The sequence below is a fragment of the Dasypus novemcinctus genome, chromosome 16, assembly GCF_030445035.2.
Source record: "Dasypus novemcinctus isolate mDasNov1 chromosome 16, mDasNov1.1.hap2, whole genome shotgun sequence".
Lineage (NCBI taxonomy): Eukaryota > Metazoa > Chordata > Mammalia > Cingulata > Dasypodidae > Dasypus > Dasypus novemcinctus.
The window spans coordinates 28,034,877-28,054,474 of NC_080688.1; the positions used below are offsets into that span (position 1 = coordinate 28,034,877).

At 40.9% G+C, this 19,598-nt stretch overlaps 1 protein-coding gene across 2 annotated transcripts in view; it reads left to right on the top strand.

Annotated features, from left to right (window-relative positions):
* The window catches only part of LAMA1 (laminin subunit alpha 1), a 158,054-nt gene that overhangs the window by 43,596 nt on the left and 94,860 nt on the right, over nucleotides 1–19,598 (top strand). For both annotated transcript variants that reach the window (XM_058277382.2, XM_058277383.2), the window contains exons 4-12: nucleotides 5,476–5,718; nucleotides 6,692–6,871; nucleotides 8,557–8,646; nucleotides 9,317–9,434; nucleotides 10,335–10,513; nucleotides 11,159–11,264; nucleotides 14,262–14,422; nucleotides 15,544–15,684; nucleotides 18,343–18,516. In XM_058277382.2, the coding sequence (XP_058133365.1) occupies nucleotides 5,476–5,718; nucleotides 6,692–6,871; nucleotides 8,557–8,646; nucleotides 9,317–9,434; nucleotides 10,335–10,513; nucleotides 11,159–11,264; nucleotides 14,262–14,422; nucleotides 15,544–15,684; nucleotides 18,343–18,516 (1,392 nt within the window). The remainder of the gene's footprint in view (nucleotides 1–5,475; nucleotides 5,719–6,691; nucleotides 6,872–8,556; nucleotides 8,647–9,316; nucleotides 9,435–10,334; nucleotides 10,514–11,158; nucleotides 11,265–14,261; nucleotides 14,423–15,543; nucleotides 15,685–18,342; nucleotides 18,517–19,598) is intronic.

Consider the following 19,598-nt stretch of genomic DNA (forward strand, 5'->3'; position numbering starts at 1 on the left):
CACCTCTGACCCCAGAGAGTTCAGCTTGCTGTTGTTTTCAAATGTCTGTGGCCAGGACTGGCTGATTATATTTAGGCCCCTAGCAAAGTTGAGAGTTCCTGTCTAGATTCCTCCTTAGAAAGTGGTGTTTGATGTTCCTTTCTGTGACACTGTTTATGTGCATACCAATGATCACAAGCAAAGGCTGCTTGGTGGGAAACTGTCATGAAAGGGGATTTAAAAATGGCTGGCTCAGCTGCAGTGCTGGCGGGGCCGCAGTGACTAAGCCTGGTGAACAGCCCCGTGCAATCAACTTGCATTCAGCCAACCTTAGATGGAGAGGAGAGGCGGTTTAGTCAGCTGTGCACAAAACGAGCAACAGAAATATCATGGATTTCATTTGGAGAAAGCTTTGAAGTCCTGTCTATCAGCAGAGAATCCTTACCTTTTTCTGAATTACGTCTCAGATCCCATTGTCAGTGCTCCATGTGAATTAGGACTTACCTGAAGACAAATCATGTTTAAATTCTTCGTAACACCCTCTTCCTCCTTCACCAACTTGCAGGTCTCTCCATTTGTCTCCTGGTCCCCAGTTTGGAGTTTTGAGGACTATTGAGAGTCAGTGAAGGTCATGCCTAGCTATGAGCTGCTTGTCCTTTTCTCCACTAGGGTTGTTCTTCCCTCTGGTGTCTTTCTTAAGTAGGACTAAGGTTTCAGTATAAACGCTTACAAGGATTTCACGAAAGTACTAGCACAGGGTTCTGAAATAATTGCTACTGATTTAAGTAAGAGGTGGGGAAAGTGGGCCAGTTCTCGCCAGTTTGCCCTTCCCTGGCATTTTGCTCTCCCTTGTCCTCATGATCTATAGGGGCAAAGGAGCCCAGAGCCTAAGAATACAGAGCTCCTGGGGTCACAGCCTGCTACCTGCAATTCAGTAGACAGCGACATAAACATTCTGTAAAGTGGGGCAAATAACAGTACTTACTTCATAAGAATAACGTAGCTATAAGGATGCAAAGAGTTAATAGGTCTATTATAGCACTTAGCACTGTCCCTGGCTGGGGTAAGTGCTATGTAAGCATTAGCAACCATAGTATATTGGCTGATATTTTCCACGTGGTTACTGTGAGGCTTAAATTGAACAGCCTAAATCTGTAACATTCTTGTTTGCTTTGAAACTTAGCCATTTCAATAGCATACATAAACTGTTCTTGTAACCTCTGGGCCCTTACCTTTAAGTAGTTCTTGTCACAATGTACATGTTTATACATTGAGTCTAAAACCATGGATTTATCACTGTGTTTTATGCATTTGCCTTTTAGATCCTAGAGGAAGTAAAAAGTGGAGTTACAAATGAGAAGTACAGTAGTACTGGTATTTATATTTACTCAAGTCATTATATTTACCAGCAATCTTCAGTTCTTCATTGGCTTCAGTCAGTTGGTTAGTTCCCTAGACTGTCAACCTGCAGAACACCCTATAGTATTTCTCGTAGGGCTGGTCTAGTGGTGATGAAGTCCTTCAGCTTTTATCTGGAAATGTATTAAACTTACCCTCATTTTGAAAATGGTTGGCAGTTGTTTGCTTCCAGCACTTTAAATATGTCATCACACTGCCTTCTTTTGAAGGTTTCCAATGAGAAATTGGCACTTCGTCTTAATAGCCTCCCATGTATGTGATATATTTCTTCTCTCTTGAAGCTTTCAGAATTCTCTTTTCATCTTTGGCATTCGGCAGATTGATTATAACATGATTCAGTGTGGTTCTATCTGGGTTTATCCTGTTCGGCATTCTTTGAGAATCTTGAATATGTATATTCATGCCTTTCATTAAATTTGGGAAGTTCTTAGCCATTATTTTCTTTGAATATTCTCTCTGTCTCTTTCTCTCTTTCTTCTCCTTCTGGGACTCCCACAATGCATATATTGTTACACTTGATGGTGTCCCACAGACTTCTCAGGATCTGTTCACTTTTCTTCATTCTTTCTTCTTTCTGTTCCTCAGACTAGATGATTTCAATTGTCTTATCTTTAAGGTCACTGATTCTTTCTTCTGCCAGCTCCAATCGGCTGTTGAATCTTCCTAGGGAATTTTAAATTTATGAAACTGTGGTCTTCAGCTCTTCTTTGTCCTTTTTCATAATTCCCAGCTCTCTATTGATACTCTTTTTGTGTTTATCTATTGTTTTCCTGTAGTTCTTTGTCCATGTTTTCCCTTAGCTCATTGAACATATTTAGAGCCTTTTTTTTCTTTTTCAGAGTCTTTGTTTGTACTATCCCAGATCTGATCTTCCATACTGATGGTTCCTAGTGCTTTAACTTCTCCTTTGCCTGGGCCATAACTTCCTGTTTCTTTGCATGTTTTGTAATCTTTTGTTAAAACCTGGACATTTAAATATTTTAATGTGTTAACACTGGGGTTTAGATTCTGAAGTGTCTGTTCCTTAACCTTTTATCCAGCCTAGTCTTAGGACAGAACTTTCCTTGAATGCCAGGAGGTAACAAGAAAAAAAAGAAGGGAAAAGAAAAAACTTTTCTTAGTCTTTGCAGATTGACTTCTGCCAGTGCTCTCTTCAGATCTTATCCATACAGTGAGGTTAGAGAATAGCTCCAGGCCAAAGTGGAGGGGCCTCCCTGGTTCTTTCTGCACACGTGTCTTGTCTTGGCATATGCATTTGGCCCTAAGAATTCTCCCATTTACACAGATACCAAAGTTAAAGTCCCATCATTCCTAGAAATCTGTTTATTCACGGTCCAGGCTCTGCACTCTATGTCCTACAGCGAGCAATCCCTTGCCCCAGGCAGCCGATTGACTGCTTTCCCACAGCATTCTGTAGAAGAGTTCTGTGAACCACCTGCTCCATGCAGGGCAAGTTCTGGAATAGCACATCCCTCAGGCCATCACTAAACAGATCGGGCCAGACTTAAGTGCTTCCAGTAAGTGCTTGAAAGTTACTCTGCTCCTTCTGGAACTAGGGATCCAAACTGGGAGTTCTAGCCAGCTCTCTGTGGAGCTGGTGAGTGGGGAGGAGGGGCTGGCCAAGGCCTCAGGAGATGGTAACACTTTCAAATGTCCTTTTTCTTGATTTGGCACTTGCTTTCTTAGTGCAGTCCTTTAACTTTTTTGTGGAGCTTGGAGGAAGATGTTTCTGCCAGTACTTGCTGGTTGTTCAAAACTTTTGTGGGAACAGAGCCCTGAAGCATCTCATGCCTCTTATCTTGATTGAGGCAGGGCCATAAGGTCTTCATGTTTAGTTTGAAGTACTGGGTATTTCTGAGAAGTGTCTGGTATTTCTGTAGTAAGAAAATATAATTAACCAGGGAAATATATATAAGTTACAGAAAATGTGAATTATAATAAGCTCTACTAAGTCAACTCTCAAAAAAATCCCAAATATTTATGTTCATGGGAGAATTTCCTAGAGATGTACACAATAGGACTAAATAACCTTTGCATTATTTTAATTTTTCAAAGTGATTTTAATTGATAAATGTGATTCTAGATTCTTGAAGAGTGGACATTCAGATCTACATTGAAGCAGTAATAATAGTTTCCTGACGGTCTTCATTACTGAAACTTTAAGAACATTATTTTTATTTCTAATGCATTTTAGAAAGTATCGGCCTTCTAGAGGAAAACAGCACATGAACGTCATAGCCAAAGTACTGGGCTCACTTTCATCACTTGCAGATTAAATAGTACAGGAAAATTTGTAGTAGATGAACAGAATAATTTTGAGATATAACTGTCCTTCCAAGGGAGTCATTCAGAAAGGAGATGTAAAATAATTTGGTTTGTGGTGAGTTAATTTTAAGGAGCTCTTGTGTTTCTGGAATTGGTGGGTAGGGAGCTTAAAAAAATACAGTGCCAGACGAAATAAGACTCAGAGTTTTCAGAGTAAGTGGACAGCTTCCTTCCCAACACATACACATACACAACACACACTCACAAACATACACATGGTTATATATAAATATACATATAAAATATATATTACACCTATATTTAAAAGTAATGGGTTTGGGTTTTAAAAATCACCTATATAAATATGGATTAGGGGAAATCCAGAGTAAATAGTAGTTCACATGGAAAAGGGCATTTTTTGTTGTTTGCAACCCCGTCTGAGTTAGTATTTCTAAGTTCCTTATCAGAAAATGAGTGCTTGCTAAGGCTGAATTACTCAAACAGTGGTCATAGTATTTTCACTCTGACCTACTCAAAAAACATTTGGAGTTCTGTATTCAGTTGATGGGAACTGCTTTTTAAAATATGGTTGTGTCTGGAGCATTCCCACCAAGTCTTGTTAAATGATGGATATCCCCAGGAAATCAGGATATTGAAGCTGAAAAAGAGAAGACTTTGTGAAGGATATATATGTTTAGTTGTATTAAAATATTCAAAGGACAGTTACATGAAAGTGGAATTTAACGTCTTTTACATAGCTCCAGAGCCCAGAATTTATGGGAATTCATGGATCAATGTAAGAAAAGATTTTTTTATAGGGATCTTTTTTTTATAAAATAAAGAACCCTCTTATGGAACTAGTGAGTTTCCTGTCACTGGACGTGTTCCATGAGGGACTGGACTGTTAGGGAGATGATTTCTTCTGTCATAGATTGAATCATGTTCCCCACAAAGACATGTTCTCTGGATGTCAACCCATTTGTAAAGAGGATCTTTGAAGATGTTATTAATTAAGGTGAGGCCAATCTGAATCAGGGTCAGCCTTATCCAGCATAGCTGAAGTCCTTAAAAGCATAGAAAACTCGGACACAGTCAGGTGGAGACCGTTGGAGAGAGAGAGATGGCCATAGAACAGTGGCAGAGATTGAGTTATGGATTGCTGGCAGGCCACCACCAGAACGCCGAGGACTTCAGAGGAAGCATGATCCTGTTGACACCTTGATTTTGAACTTCTAGCTTCCGAAACTGTGAGACAATAAATTCCTGTTGTTTATGCCAGCCTGTGGTGTTTTGTTATAGTGGCCCTGGCAAACTGAGTCACCTTCTTAGTGCTGGCTATTAAAATAGATATCCCCAAGAGCCCCTTCCGAGTTCAAGATTGTGTCAGGCTATGTTTTTTCATACGGTTCATTGTTGCCTACATCTCTTTTTGTCTGTACTTGCTTCCTCCTTCATCTCTGTACCTCCAAATCTCTATGCAAAATACATTCAACACAACAATCAATGTAATATAATATAACACTACTATCATTGAGAATTCAGCTAGAGAAGGGCATTGAAAACAAGACAACAAACTTGTTGATGGTAGTAATAATCAAACAAATTTTTATGTGAGTACTCTTTGAGTTTGATCCTGAAAGCAAATGTCACCAAGAAACCATTCAGGAGACCCATGTCTGGTTAACGGTGAAAAACAGTTATGGTCAACAGCCTTTAGCGAGGTGGGTGACCCTCATGTAAGGTCCTGGGTGGCTGGGGTAATGAGCAGCTCCTACTGGTGCTCAACTGAGGTTCCAAATGTCTCTGTTTCAGGTCTTCCAGGTGGCGTATGTCATTATTAAAGCCGCGAACGCCCCTCGGCCTGGAAACTGGATTCTTGAGCGGTCTCTGGATGGCACCAGCTTTACCCCCTGGCAGTACTATGCAATCAGTGACACGGAGTGTTTGACACGCTACAATATAACTCCAAGACGGGGCCCTCCCACGTACAGGGAGGATGACGAAGTCATCTGCACATCGTATTATTCCAGACTTGTCCCATTTGAGCATGGAGAGGTACTGGACCTGCTGCAGAGATGTGCTTTTTTCCATCAGAGCCTTGATGCCCCCCCTCAAATGTCAAGCGAGCCATTAAACACTCAAAAGAGACCTCTCTCAATAGTGATGACAGAGGTCCTTAAGTATTTACAGTATTGAATGGTGTCTACTGGGGTGATTTATTTCACAGCCAATACATATTGCCTTATTGATTGCTTTCCTTCAAGGAGCTTTTTAGTCTTTACTCTGCTGTGATTTAAATAAATAACCCCATCAGATCCTCCTCCAGAGTCCCCTTTTCCTAACCCCAGGGCAAGGACTTTCTTTGAAACAGTACAAAGAGAACAAAAATGTTTCTAAAAGACACCGTTCTCCATTTTCTTCATGAGGGTCTCTTTATCTTTGGTGGGTGTTGAGGGTTGGGAGACAGCTCCTGAAGGATGACAGCTTGGTGCTCGATAAATGTGGATTGTACCTACTTCATTAAAGTCAGAGAGTAATTAAAAATGAGCCATTCTTCAGTAACACCTGGCTTGACAAACTAGTACTACAAAAACTCTGAACAACATTTTGTAGCAGGAACTCTGCAGCAAGCCCTGGCATTGTTCCAAGAGTAGAGATGAATTATGAGAGCCGGGCATTATAAGATTTTTTGGCATTTTTTTCTTTGCTCTCCCCAGTCTATTCATGGAATTTAGAATTTCTTTCCGAGAAGTTATAGCATAGTGATAGATGTCAAAATGTTCTCACCACATTGGGGGAGGTGATGTAAAACGTTTCCAGTGCTCCCCGAGAGAAATCAATTGAAGACACCTTGGGCACAGTCATTTGGGCAGTGAAGAAGTTCACCAGATCTCAGGAAGGACTTAAGTGTTTTGTTTGGGTTTTAGATGGTAACTTTGTAAAGACTATATTCTGAAACTAAACAACCAGGGCCATACTTTCGCTGCTTGAAATTGAAATGTGTTTATTTTGATGTCTCTATCTTCAGATCCATACATCACTAATCAACGGCAGACCCAGCGCTGATGATGTTTCACCCACACTGCTGGAATTTACTTCTGCACGATACATCCGCCTTCGTTTACAGCGCATCCGAACCCTGAATGCAGACCTGATGACCCTCAGCCACCGCGAGCCCAAGGACCTCGATCCCATCGTCACCAGACGAGTGAGTATTTGTCAGTTCTTTTAATGGTAATGAAACCTTTATTTGTTTAAGGGGAATACTTTTCTTTTTTTGGTTGGACTTTTAGCTTCCCGACTGTTACAGCCTTATTCTGGTGATGATCACCTCATATGATCTGTTCAGAATGGTACCTTTAAACCAAACGACAGGGCTAATGCCACGTCCTCAGGCCTCTACTCCATTACACCATAGTGCAGTAATGTGGTAGTGTTTGCACTTTACATTCTGGTCTGGAAATGTGTTTCCCATGTTTTGTAGATTCTCTAGAAGTTTCTATTTACACAGTCATGTCGTCTATGTGAATAATGACTATTTACTCTTTTTTTCCATTCCCCTCCCCTCCCCCATCCTGCTGCTTTTGCTGTCTGTGTCCAGTCACTGTGTGATCTTCTGTATCTATTTCTCTTTTTGTCTTTTTCCTCTAGGATTCCCTGGGATTCGATCCTGGGGAACTCTGATGTGGAGAGAGTTTCCCTGTCAATTGCACCACCTCAGTTCCTGCTCTCTGTTGCACTTCACCTTGATTCTCCCTTTCGTCTCTCTTCTGTTGTGTCATCATCTTGCCGCATGACTCACTTGCGCGGGCACTGGCTTACTATGTGTGCACTCATGTGGGCTTTCAGCTCACCACCCAGGCACTCCGCTTGCCACGTGGGCACTTGGCTCGCCACATGGGCACTCACGTGGGCACTTGGCTCACCATACAGGTACCCACATGGGCAATCAGCTCACCACATGGGCACTCAGCTCACCGTGTGGGCATTTGGCTCACCTCATGGGCACTTGGCTCACTGCACGGGCACTTGGCTCACCACGTGGGCACTAGCTCACTGCGAAGGCATGCTTACTCTTTGTCTTTTTTTTTTCACCAGGAGGCCCCAGGGATCAAACCCAGGTCTTCCCCTATGGTAGGCAGAGGCCTTATCACTTGAGCCACATCCGCTTCCCATGACTGTTTACTACTGCTGTCCACTCTGTATACCTTGTATTTCTTTTTTCTTGCCTTATTGCACTGGTTTGTATTTTACATAGAATGTTGAATACTGAGCACAGATCCTAGGAGGAAAGTACAGATGAGCACAGATCCTAGGAGGAAAGCACTTTCACTATTAGCTGTAGGTTTTCAGAGATGCCCTTAACCAACTGGAGGAAGTTCTCTTCTATTACTGCTCTGCTGAGCATTTTTTAATGAATGGTATTGAATACTGTAAAATGCTTTTTGTACATCTGTTGAAATGACTATGTGTTTTTTCTCCTTAAATCTTTTAATGTGGTGATTTGCATTTGTTGATTTTGCATGGTAAGCTAACTTTGCATTCCTGGGATCAATCCTACTTTGTTGTGATGTATTATCCTTTTTACATGCTGCTATATTCAATTAGCCAATATTTTATTAATGTTTTCAATAGCATGATTGAACCCAAGTTAGGAGATTCTTTTCAATCCGATTGATTTATGTTGCTGAGCTAACTTGAGCATTATCTGTTTTAATCAAGCACAAGTGTTCTTTATGCATGAAATAGTATTTTAAAATGTATACCTAATTATACTTCAGGTTATTGATAAGAGCTCTTAAACCACCTGAGATATTTGTTGAAATGACAAGGTTTTCTTTTCACTGAAATATGAGAGGTTTAATTTTTGTTTGTGATTTTCTTTTTCCTTAGTATTACTATTCAATAAAAGACATTTCCATTGGAGGAATGTGTATTTGTTATGGCCATGCTAGTAGCTGCCCATGGGATGAAACCTCAAAGGTGAGTGATAGAATTTTAATTTTACTGAAACTTCAGAATATTCAAAGGTCTAAATGGTTTCATTTTTCTTTGCTTTGTTTTGAGGATACATTTCTAATTAAATCCTTATTATGATGTTTTACATTTTATAAGACAGTCAAGCAAAAAACATGAGCAGTTAAAAATTACATTTAGGTTTTTTAAGGAGATTTCCTCTCCTCCTATAACAGTTTCTTCCTCTTCCATTTTGTGGTACTAAATAAAAATCAAATAAAGTTTATGTTTTGGCATAATAGTAAGTGAATAATATGACACCTTCTTTTAAGCCCCTTACATGAAATGTATTGTTTTTTGTTCCGATCTTTGTAATTCTTTGCTTCTTGAAGAGGGCTATTCTCTTTCTGATGTTGAAATCTATAGATAAACATTTTAAAAAGCTTACATTCAATCTGTCTTTTTTTTTTTTAACTTTGTCCCTTAACACATATCTTAGCTTTTCTTTTTCTTCCTCACTTCTGTTTGTACACAGGCTGTATATGTGTATTTTTCTCTAAAAATTAAATACCAGTTTGCCTTGATGTAGCTTTATGTACTTGATTGTGAAGGCTGAACTGGGAGCACTGGGAGATGAGTTCTGTTTTAACTAAAGAAATACATACCAGTAACACACTTTGTGTTCCTTATCATTTAGCAACTTCACTGTCGGTGTGAGCATAATACTTGTGGAGAGAACTGTAACACTTGCTGTCCTGGCTTCCATCAGCAACCCTGGAGACCTGGGACAGTTTCTACTAGTAACACGTGTGAAGGTAAAAATACACTTAGCATGTACAGAATGTGTTTTTTTCTTCTTAGTATGGTGACGTTTATGGTGACTTCATAACTCATAACTGGGAGATAACTTTTCACCAAAATTCCAATAGTTCCTAAAGCTGCTGATTACCTTAATAAAGTTTAAATTACAAAGTGGAGTCTAATGTAAGATGCAGAATTGCTGTTTTATCTAAGGCACCCCTTCTCATATGTTCATTTTTCCTTGATTAGTTTGGATTTCATTTTTGTAGGTAATATATTCACAGGATTCCAACATCTAACAATATGCAAAAGCATACAGTAAAAAACATTGATTCCATCTCCATCCTTTCCACTTTCATTACTTCTTAATAGGTTCTTCCTGAGATTTTTGTGCAAATTAAAACATAAATTAACATACATTCCTGCCCTCTGACATACTTTTTTTACATAGATGCAGACGTACTACACATGCCATTCTACTTTTTATACTTAACAGTATATCCTGAAAACCTCACCTTCTTAGCCATATGAAATGCTGTTTTTATGAGTGTGACATAATTTATTTAAGCAGTTCCCTATTAATGGTTATTTGCATTGTTAGCAATCTTTTGTTATCACAAACAGTAGTGCAATAATTAACTGGAAAAAAAAAATTAACCAGTACATTCCATTCACAAGTGTGCAAGTATTGGGGCAAAATATTAGCCCAGAAGATGGATCACTGTGTCAAAAGGGGGTGCCCGTTTATAGTTTTGGTAGCTATTCCCAATTTCCCTCCATAAGATTGCCCATATCCTAATAAAATTATTTACTCTAGAATTTTAATTAATTTATAGTTAAAGAAATTTACATAAGGAGAGGTTTTCTTTCTACAGGACATAATATGTATATTAATTGTTAAAATATTCTCCTAGAGTGTAACTGTCACCATAAAGCCAAAGACTGTTACTATGATGAAAGCGTTGCAAGTCAGAGGAGAAGCTTGAATATTGCTGGACAGTTGGAAGGTGGAGGAGTTTGTATAAACTGCCTACAGAACACCATGGGAATCAACTGCGAAACCTGTGTCGATGGATATTATCGACCACACAAAGTAAACCTATTTCTTCACCCTAGCTCAGCTTAATTGCCTCCCCAGGTGGAAAAGAGACTTCGCCCCTTCAAACCTCAGCATTAGAAACTCATTTCCTTTTATAATATTTCACTGTATTTTCTCTGCTGGGAGTGTGCTTCAGATGTCTATTTCCTGCTCAATCTGTACTGCTTTCTTGCTCAAAATAAGAAGTACGCTCCTTACTTAATGTGAATGGGAGAACACTTTAGCTGTGCATGCTCAGGTTTCTTTACTGACTGTAGATGTGACGATTCAAGCAGTAGCTAGTGTGGTGGTCGCTTGCCCCTAAATTGAATTGATATGTGGCTGTTACGTGGCACCTGTGGCACGATCTGGTTACAGGTGACATTCAAAGTGTGACTCCAGTAGCAGGACGGGCCAGGTAGCCATGGTAATGGGAACAGATGACACGTTAATGACACTAAGTGCCGCTAGCGTCAAGAAGGTGTTTGACACTTCCTGGCTTGAGATCATCGTACCTTCCTGGAGCCTTCACAATGTCATTGTAATGGTCACATGCGGAACTAAAGAAAAAAAAATGCAGACAGTGCCATTAATATTATTACTGCTGCTAATATCACTGTTATTTCTGGTACGGAATCTGGGACTCTGTCTTCCCCTCAGGTGTCTCCTTTTGAGGATGAGCCTTGCCGCCCCTGTGACTGCCACCCCCTGGGGTCTCTCAGCAACGACTGCGTTAAGGATGATCTCCATCCTGCCTTACACCACGGTGAGTGCTTGAGTCACTGTCGAGGTTCTGATTGATTTTTTAAAAAGATTTCTAACTGGTAGACATACTACCATGGTCTAGCAGTTTGGTGATATGACCTGTACATGATGTGTCAGGTAGTTTTCTAGGGCCTGGGAAGATAGGGTTGAGCAAAGATGATCAAGGCTTCTGCTCAAAGGCAGATTCTACCCCAGGATTCTGTGAAAATATGATGCCAGGCAGGAATAAGGGCCGTTAAGTACAAAGCAAACAGAGTCCTGGAGGTTGGAGGGCATGGAGTGTGGGGGAGCGATGTCAGGGTGATGAAACGGCATTTGAGCAGATAATTGGGCATTTAAAGGCCAAAGAAATGAGGCTCCTTTTAAGTCATATATGAAACACAGTAAATAGCACTCACTCTACCAGCTCTCAGGAGACCCTCAGAAGACTTTTGCATACATCATCACACAGAGCAAACAAATCATCCACTTAGCTTTGTAAATGTCAGCGCTCTTTCCATCTCAAAAACTGGCACGTGGACTTGAAAATACCAAAGTCTCCTGAATCTGCTGCATCTGTTCAAAGACTTCTGTGACCCCATCAAGTTCTCAGTCACTGGCAATTAAGATGGATATTGATCTGCAGGGAAGGATGTGCCAACTGTGAACGCCCACCAGGAGTGTGTAGGGCAAATTACACAATTGAGATAATTCTCACACCTCCTGGTGATAAAAGGAGGAGGTTCACGATGATAATGATGATGATTTTTTCAAAAATACCATTTTGACTTTAGAACTATAGCAGATATAAATTATTTAACCCACTTTATAGCAAGGAAACTGCCACTCAGAGCAGTTAAGAAACTTGGCCAATGTTATACAAACTAGTAAGTTTTAAAGCTGGCAAGACAAGCAGACAGTGCTCATTCCATTCAACCATTTGCCCCTGTGTTTTTTAATTTTCAAAAATTTTTAATCTTTTTATTTTTGGAGGTAACAGGGCCAGGGATTGAACCTGGGACCTCAGATGTGGGAAACCAGCACTGAACTACTGAACTGTATCTGCTCCCCTTGTCCTTTTTTTTTTAAATGTATTTTTAATTTTTTTTTAAAGATAGAGTACACAAAATGTTACACAAAGAAATAAAAGGGATTCCCACTGCCCCACTCCCCACACCTCCCACCCTTCTCCACATTAACGAATTGTTTCTTTAGTGTGGTGCATTCAGTTGCAGTTGGTGAGCACATTTGGAGCTTCCACTGAGCTGAATTAGTCAGGGTTCTCTAGGGAAACAGAATCACGAAGACTTATCTGTCAATAGTATGAGATTTTATAAGAGTCTCTGTGTGACCTTGGGGATGCATAAGTCCAGATTCCATAGGCAGGCTGCAAACCAGGGGCTCCGACGAAAGTCCAGTGAAGGTCCTTGATGAATTTCTGGGAAACCTTGGCTGTCCAAAGGCGAGCTGGGAAATTCTTCTCTGCATGCTGAAATCACTTCCCTGTTTTAAGGCATTTAACTGACTGGATAAAGCATCACTCATTGTTGACAGCACTCTCCCTGATTGATGTAATCAGTTATCTATGTAGTAATCTCACTGGTGACTAAAGTCCATAAATGTCCTTGTATTACAATCAGCCCAGTGCTTGCTTGACCAAACACCTGGGCACAACTAGCGGAACCATCACAGCCCATCCCTTATCAACTCGGCAACCACACACATTACCTTAAGCTATACTTAGTCTCTAAATAAAAACAAACAAACAAAAACCAGACATGCATGCATAGATATTTCCACCTAACAATGTTCAACTCTTCTGTGTACAACTGGAAATGCATTAATTCCCTACAGAACAGGGTGCAAGTCCTTGGGTAATATTTATTCTTAAACTAGACATCCTTAAATATTATGACATGAAACTAATACAACTTTTCATATTGTAGGGGGAAAGCTTGGGGAAGAAAACAAAGAAATTCATTTTGTGTACATATACAATCAAACTCATAATGAAACAAGGAAGAAAAATGCATGACTGTTGCAGTCCTCGTTTCTGTAACTTGTCACATGGATAAAGTTCTTATTTACAGCTTTATTGTGGATATAATTCACCTACCATACAGTTCACCCAGATAAAGGGTACAATTCAGTGTTTTTAGTATATTCACAAGTCACCACAATCTAAATAGTAGAACATTTTCACCAACCCAAAAAGAAGGCTCTTACCCATTACTATTTCCCTCCACTGCTCCCTGAGCCTGAAGCAACTGCTACTCTTTCTATCTCTATAGATTTCCTTATTCTGGACATTTCTTATAAATGGAACATGCCAATATGAGGTCTTTTCTGACTGGTTTCTTCTACTTAGCATAACATTTTCAAGATTCATCTATGTTGTAGCATGCATCAGAACATCATTACTTTCCATTGTCAAATAATATTCCTTTTATGGATATACACCGCATTTTCTTTACCCATTTGTCACCTCTTAGACATTTGGATTGTTTCCACTTTTTGACTTTTATGAATGATGCTGCTATGAATGAATATTCATGTACAGATTTTTATGTAAACATGCTTTCCATTTTCTTGGATGTATACTTGCTGAATCATGTGGTAACATTTTCGAAGAGCTGCCAAACTGGTTTCCAAAGTCACCACGCCATTTTATATTTATATTTATATTTTACATTCCCACAAGCCTCTGTGCTTGTCATCTCTGTTTTCTTTTTTTAATCTGAGGGTTGGGAAACAATACTCTGTGGGCCAAATTGGGCCCTACTGCCTGTTTTCATAAATAAGGTTTTATTGGAAAAGAGCTATGCTCCTTTGTTTATGTATTTTATCTCTGATGCTTTGGTGCAATGACAGCTGTGTGGAGTCATTGCAACTGAGACTCTCTGGCCCAAAAGCCTAATATATTTACTATCTGACCCTTTACAGAAAACAAAGCCAACCGCTGCTCTTCATCTCTTTTGCCTTCCTTCTTGTTTGGTCATTGCCCTTCTTTTCTTTCTAGGGAAGTGGCCAGGGCAGTGTCCGTGTAAGGAAGGTTATGCAGGAGAAAAATGTGATCGCTGCCAGTTTGGCTATAAGGGGTACCCAGCCTGTGTTAGCTGTAACTGCAGCCCAGCGGGCAGCTTCAACAACGATCCATGCACTGAGCCTTGTCTCTGTAAGGTAAGCTTGAAGCCGAGGCTAAAGATGTCCCTGGGTGTCTTCTAGGGTTTTCTGAAAAAGAGAGGTATGCCATTGGCTCGGATGTTGTTCTTTTATTTTAAATTTTTATTTGTTTGTTTATTTATTTTGATGTTGCGTTCTTGAGCAAAGCATTGAGGTTCAAGCCAAGCTCCTTTTTCTCCAGCATCTGCCTGGGAGGTGTGACATTATGTCGCAGTGAGTTGGCCATGTTATGTGTCTTTGGACTTAGGTGGCATCTGGTTTACTTTCTTGGTACCCTCTGGAAACTGACCATGCATTCCAGCAGCATACCTGTGACTTCTTAGGGAAACCAAACATCACATACCACTTCCTTAGGCCTCGGCTTACAGCTCTCCTCTTCCCTGATTCGTTTACAGCGTTGTATTTAGAGGAGGACCAAGTAAATACTAAATTTCTAAGAACATTAATTGAAGGCATATATGTTATTTTGGATTCCTTTTAAAAAGGAATTGAGCAGCTCTAAGAAATGCATTAATATGGTACTAGCGAGGTGTTTTATTTGGCTAATTAATAATAATAACAATTTCCCCCTATAATTCCTAGAATTTCCTGTTGTATGTTCTGTGCTTATTTCCATATAAGCAGTGTTAGGAATATTTTACTTATACCCGAAAGTAATCTTCCATGTTTATTAATAAGACAAGCAATTATATAGCCTTGTACAGATTTTATAATGCTTGAAAGATTAGCAAAAAATAGAAGATTTAAAGCAAAAAAAGAAAACAAGCCCTTTAAATACCAAGTTCTAAGAGTCCTTGTCTTGCTCTTTTTTTCGTTTTGTTGTTTTGTTTTCTTCTCTATTTTCTTTTAAATGTTACGTTCAAAAAATATGAAGTCCCCATATACCCCCCACCCTTTGCCTTGCTCTTGACTACAAAACCAAATGGTATTTATTTCAAAATATCTCTTTTGGAAATAACTGACTTCGTGAGACTTCACGTTTCCTCTAAAGGTTTATTTATTTACCTGTTTTGTCTGGATCTCCTAAAGACTTTTCCTGTCAATGTCAAGACAATGCCATTTTCTGTCCTACGCTGACACCTTGGTTTCAGAAGCTAATCTTTTACCCCAACTCGCAGGAAAACGTCGAGGGGAAAACCTGTGAACGCTGCAAGCTGGGCTTCTATAACCTGAAGGAGAAGAACTCCCAGGGCTGTACCGAGTGCTTCTGCTTCGGCGTTTCTGACGTCTGCGACAGCCTCTCCTGGCCCGTCAGTCAGGTGGGAAACCCTCCACTAGCCAGGGCTAAATACCCGATGAGCTCCTTGCCCCTGGGCCATGCCTCTCTCAACCACCGGGACGACACTGGCACAATCAGAGGCAGCGCCTTGGATGAGTCCGGCTTCTCCAGGGAAACAGACCTGGCGGAATATACATACACACACGCACACATATATATATGTTAAAATATATATATATGTACTATTACATATATATGTAAACATTATGAGATGTATCGTAGAAATTGGTTCATGAGACTGGGGATGGACAAATCTGAGTTCGATAAGGCAGGCCACAAATGGAGAACTCCAGTGAAGGTGTCAATGAATTCCCCAGGACAAGCTTTCTAGCCAAAGTAGTTAAAATCCTTCATGTCGGCTGAAGTCATCAGTACACCCTTTAATGCCTTCAGCTGATGGGATGAGACTCCTCCCTTGGTGATGGCAATCGCCTTTGTTGATTGTAAATGTCGTCAACCATAAATGCAATCAACTGATGAATGATTTAACTCCATGAAATATTCTCACAGTAACAATTAATCCAGTGCCTGCCTGACCAAACTACTGGACGCCATAACCTAGACAAGTTGACATATCGACTAACTCTCACATCACTTCTGAAAGGGTCCCAGGTCACTAAAGTTTCTTTATGGGTCATGCATACATTCCCATGGACATCTTCCTATGGAAAGCTTGCGGCTATAAAATGCATCAGTTTCTAAGTTCATCTGTGGGAAAGTGCCTTGAGGTGTGAAGTCAGGCCTCACGATACCCGCCCCCCTGCATCTCGGACACTAGGACAGGGGGTCATGCAGAATCCTCTCAGCTTCAAGAAGCGGTGGGGAGAGGGGGCATTCCAGTGGCAAGCGTGGAATAGCAGCAGGTGGCACAGGGATTATAGGGGCAGGCAAAGAATCCCCAGGTATTTGGAGAATGAGGTGTTCTGGGAGGAGGAGTTTGTGGGTGGTGCTTGGATGGGTGAGCACAAAAGGGCAAAGTGAAGATGAGGGCTGGCAAGAGCGGCAGGGACTGCGAGGGTGGGTGGTGGAGAGCTGCTCGTTGACTCTCCTACCCCTTCCCTCCCTTCCTCTCTTACTAGCAGGCCAGGTAAGGAATGGGAACAGCATTGGGCAGAGGGGTGGGATTCCTTTAAGTGTCTGAGAAGGAAGGTAGGTTCCTGTAGCCACCACCAGGGGGGATTGTTGTCATCTCTATGTAGCTGATAAGTTGGGAGTATAGAACCTGAAGGTTATTTTTATATGTTTTCAGCATTTGCATAAAGGGCACTGTATTAGTCAGTCAAAGGGGTGCTGATACAACATACCAGAAATTGGTTGTTTTTTATGAAGGGTATTTATTTGGGGTAGGAGCTTACAGATTCCAGGCTATAAAGCATAAACTGCTTTCCTCACCAGAGTCTATTTTCACGTGTTGGAGCAAGATGGCTGCTGACATCTGCGAGGGTTCAGGCTTCCTGGGTTCCTCCCTTCCAGGGTCTTGCTTCTCTCTGGGTTCAAGGTTCTTTTCTTCCCAGTATTGCTTCTTCCTGGTATCAGGGTTCCTTTCTTCCTGGGGCTGGCTTCTCTTTCCTCTGTGAGCTTACTTCCCAGGGTTCCAGCTTAAGGCTCCGGCATCAAACTCCAACATCAAAAACCCTTGCATCAAAATCTCCAACTCTGTCCTTTGCCATGCCTTTTTTCTGCGAATCCCCACCTGCCAAGGGGTGGGGACTCAACGCCCTAATGACATGGCCCAGTCAAAGCCCTAATCATAACTCAATCATGCCCAGATACAGACCAGATTACAAACATAATCCAATATCTACTTTTGGAGTTCATAACCATATCAAACTGCTACAGGCAGTATTTTAGCTTCCATGGCTGCTCAAGCAAATACCACGCAATGGGTTGGCTTAACCCACAGGAATTTATTGGTGAATAGTTTTGAGGCTAAGAGAAAGTCAAAGTCAAGGGGATGGCTTCTTTCCCAGGACTGACGTTCTGGAGATCCTTGGTCCCGGGCAGCTCTACCACCCAGCAGTGCACATGGCAGCCCCGCCTGGCCTCTCTCTCCTCTTCTGAGTTCCATTGACTTTCATCTTCTTGCTTCCTGTAGCCTTTTCTCTCTCTGTCTGAATTTTATTCTGCTTATAAAAGAGTCCAGTAATAGGATTAAGACCCATCGATTGAGGTGGGCCACCCTACCCCTTAACTGATGTAAACTCCTCACAAGGTCTACTTACGAGGGGCTCACAGCTACAGGAGTAAGGTTAAGAATTTGGTTTTCAGGGGTGCAAACTGCCCCACACCACATGGGCAGAGAGCAACAAAGAAGGGTAGCTTGTCAGAGTTAGCAAAAGGCCTTTTGTTCAATACATTTAAGTTCTTTGCTATTGCTTCATATGACTTTTAACCAAAAATATATATCCATGGTCATTAAAACCTGGATTTGGTGGATGGCTCTGACTCTGCCTCACCTTTTCCTGGTCTTTTGACATAGGGGGTCCCAGATTGTGGCATCCACAGTCACCATTGTGTTGATTCCAAGCCATGCCAAGTTCTCTGGGTCTCTCTTCATTTTGAAAATACCAGCATTGGACTGGGTGAAATTTAAGGTGACTTTCATTCCCTGTTCCAAGATTCTTATTTTCTTTTTAAGGTGAACGATATGTCTGGGTGGCTGGTCACCAACTTGGTCAGTACAAATATAGTCCAGTCCCAGCAGGATTTGCACCGGGGACCCCGTCAGAGCAGCATCAACAGCACCGCCGCCATGCAAAGGCTGACTTCCAAGTATTACTGGTCGGCTCCAAAGGCATACCTGGGAAATAAGGTGTGTTCTGAGCTGTAACGTGACAGTGCCTTGGGCAAAAATCTAGTTCTGCTGTTTGTACTTTATATAATCTTATTGGTCACTAAGTACTTATGGAAAATTCCATGGCCTTTGCTTACATCAGATTCACAGTGTCCTTTTTATCCTTGTCTGACTTTTCTTTATAACCTTAAACCATGAATTTTTGTTATTTTTTTTTAGGTTATTTTTTTTTAAATTTTCTTTTAAATTTTTTGTCTTTATTTTTTTAATATTTCTTTAAAAAAAATATGAGGTCCCCCTCACCCCACTCCTCCCCCATAACAACAATCTTCTCCATCATCATGAGACATTCATTGCACTTGGTGAATACATCTCTGAGCACTGCTGCACCTCATGGTCAATGGTCCACATCAGAGTCCACACTCTACCACGTTCCACCCACGAGAGGACATACAATGTCTGGTAACTGTCCCTGCAGCACCACCCAGGACAACTCCAAGTCCCGAAAACGCCTCCACATCTCATCTCTTCCTCCCATTCCCCACCCCCAGCAGCCACCATGGCCACTTTCTCCACACAAATGCCACATTTTCTTCAATTACTAATCACAATAGTTCATGAATAGAATATCAGTAAATCCATTCTAATCCATACTCTATTCCTCCATCCTGTGGACCTTGGAATGGTTGTGTCCACTCCACATCTGTAACAAGAGGGGACTTAGATTTCACATGGATGCTGGAATGAACTTTTGTTATAAGCAGATTGCTTTGTAAAGTCTTATACCCTTTTTCTGGGACAAGCTCTCTGTCTCCCCTTCTGGGTTCCTGGACCTCTGATCCTCTGATGAAATATTCATCGTGTTCCGGCTTGGTATGTAGTTAGCTCTATGTTATCTCAGCATCCTCATGGCTTGGTGGAGGGTTCGTGGATGGGCCCTTGTGTTGTTCCCTCAGTTTCATCTTCAAGGCTGACTTATATAAAGTTCACCTGTAGGTACAGGTAGAATGCTTTCCATTTTAAAAAACATGCAAAATAGCTATTTATAAGGTAGAGTTGATTGAGATACGATTTAACCTTTCCCTTGAATGACGTATTTC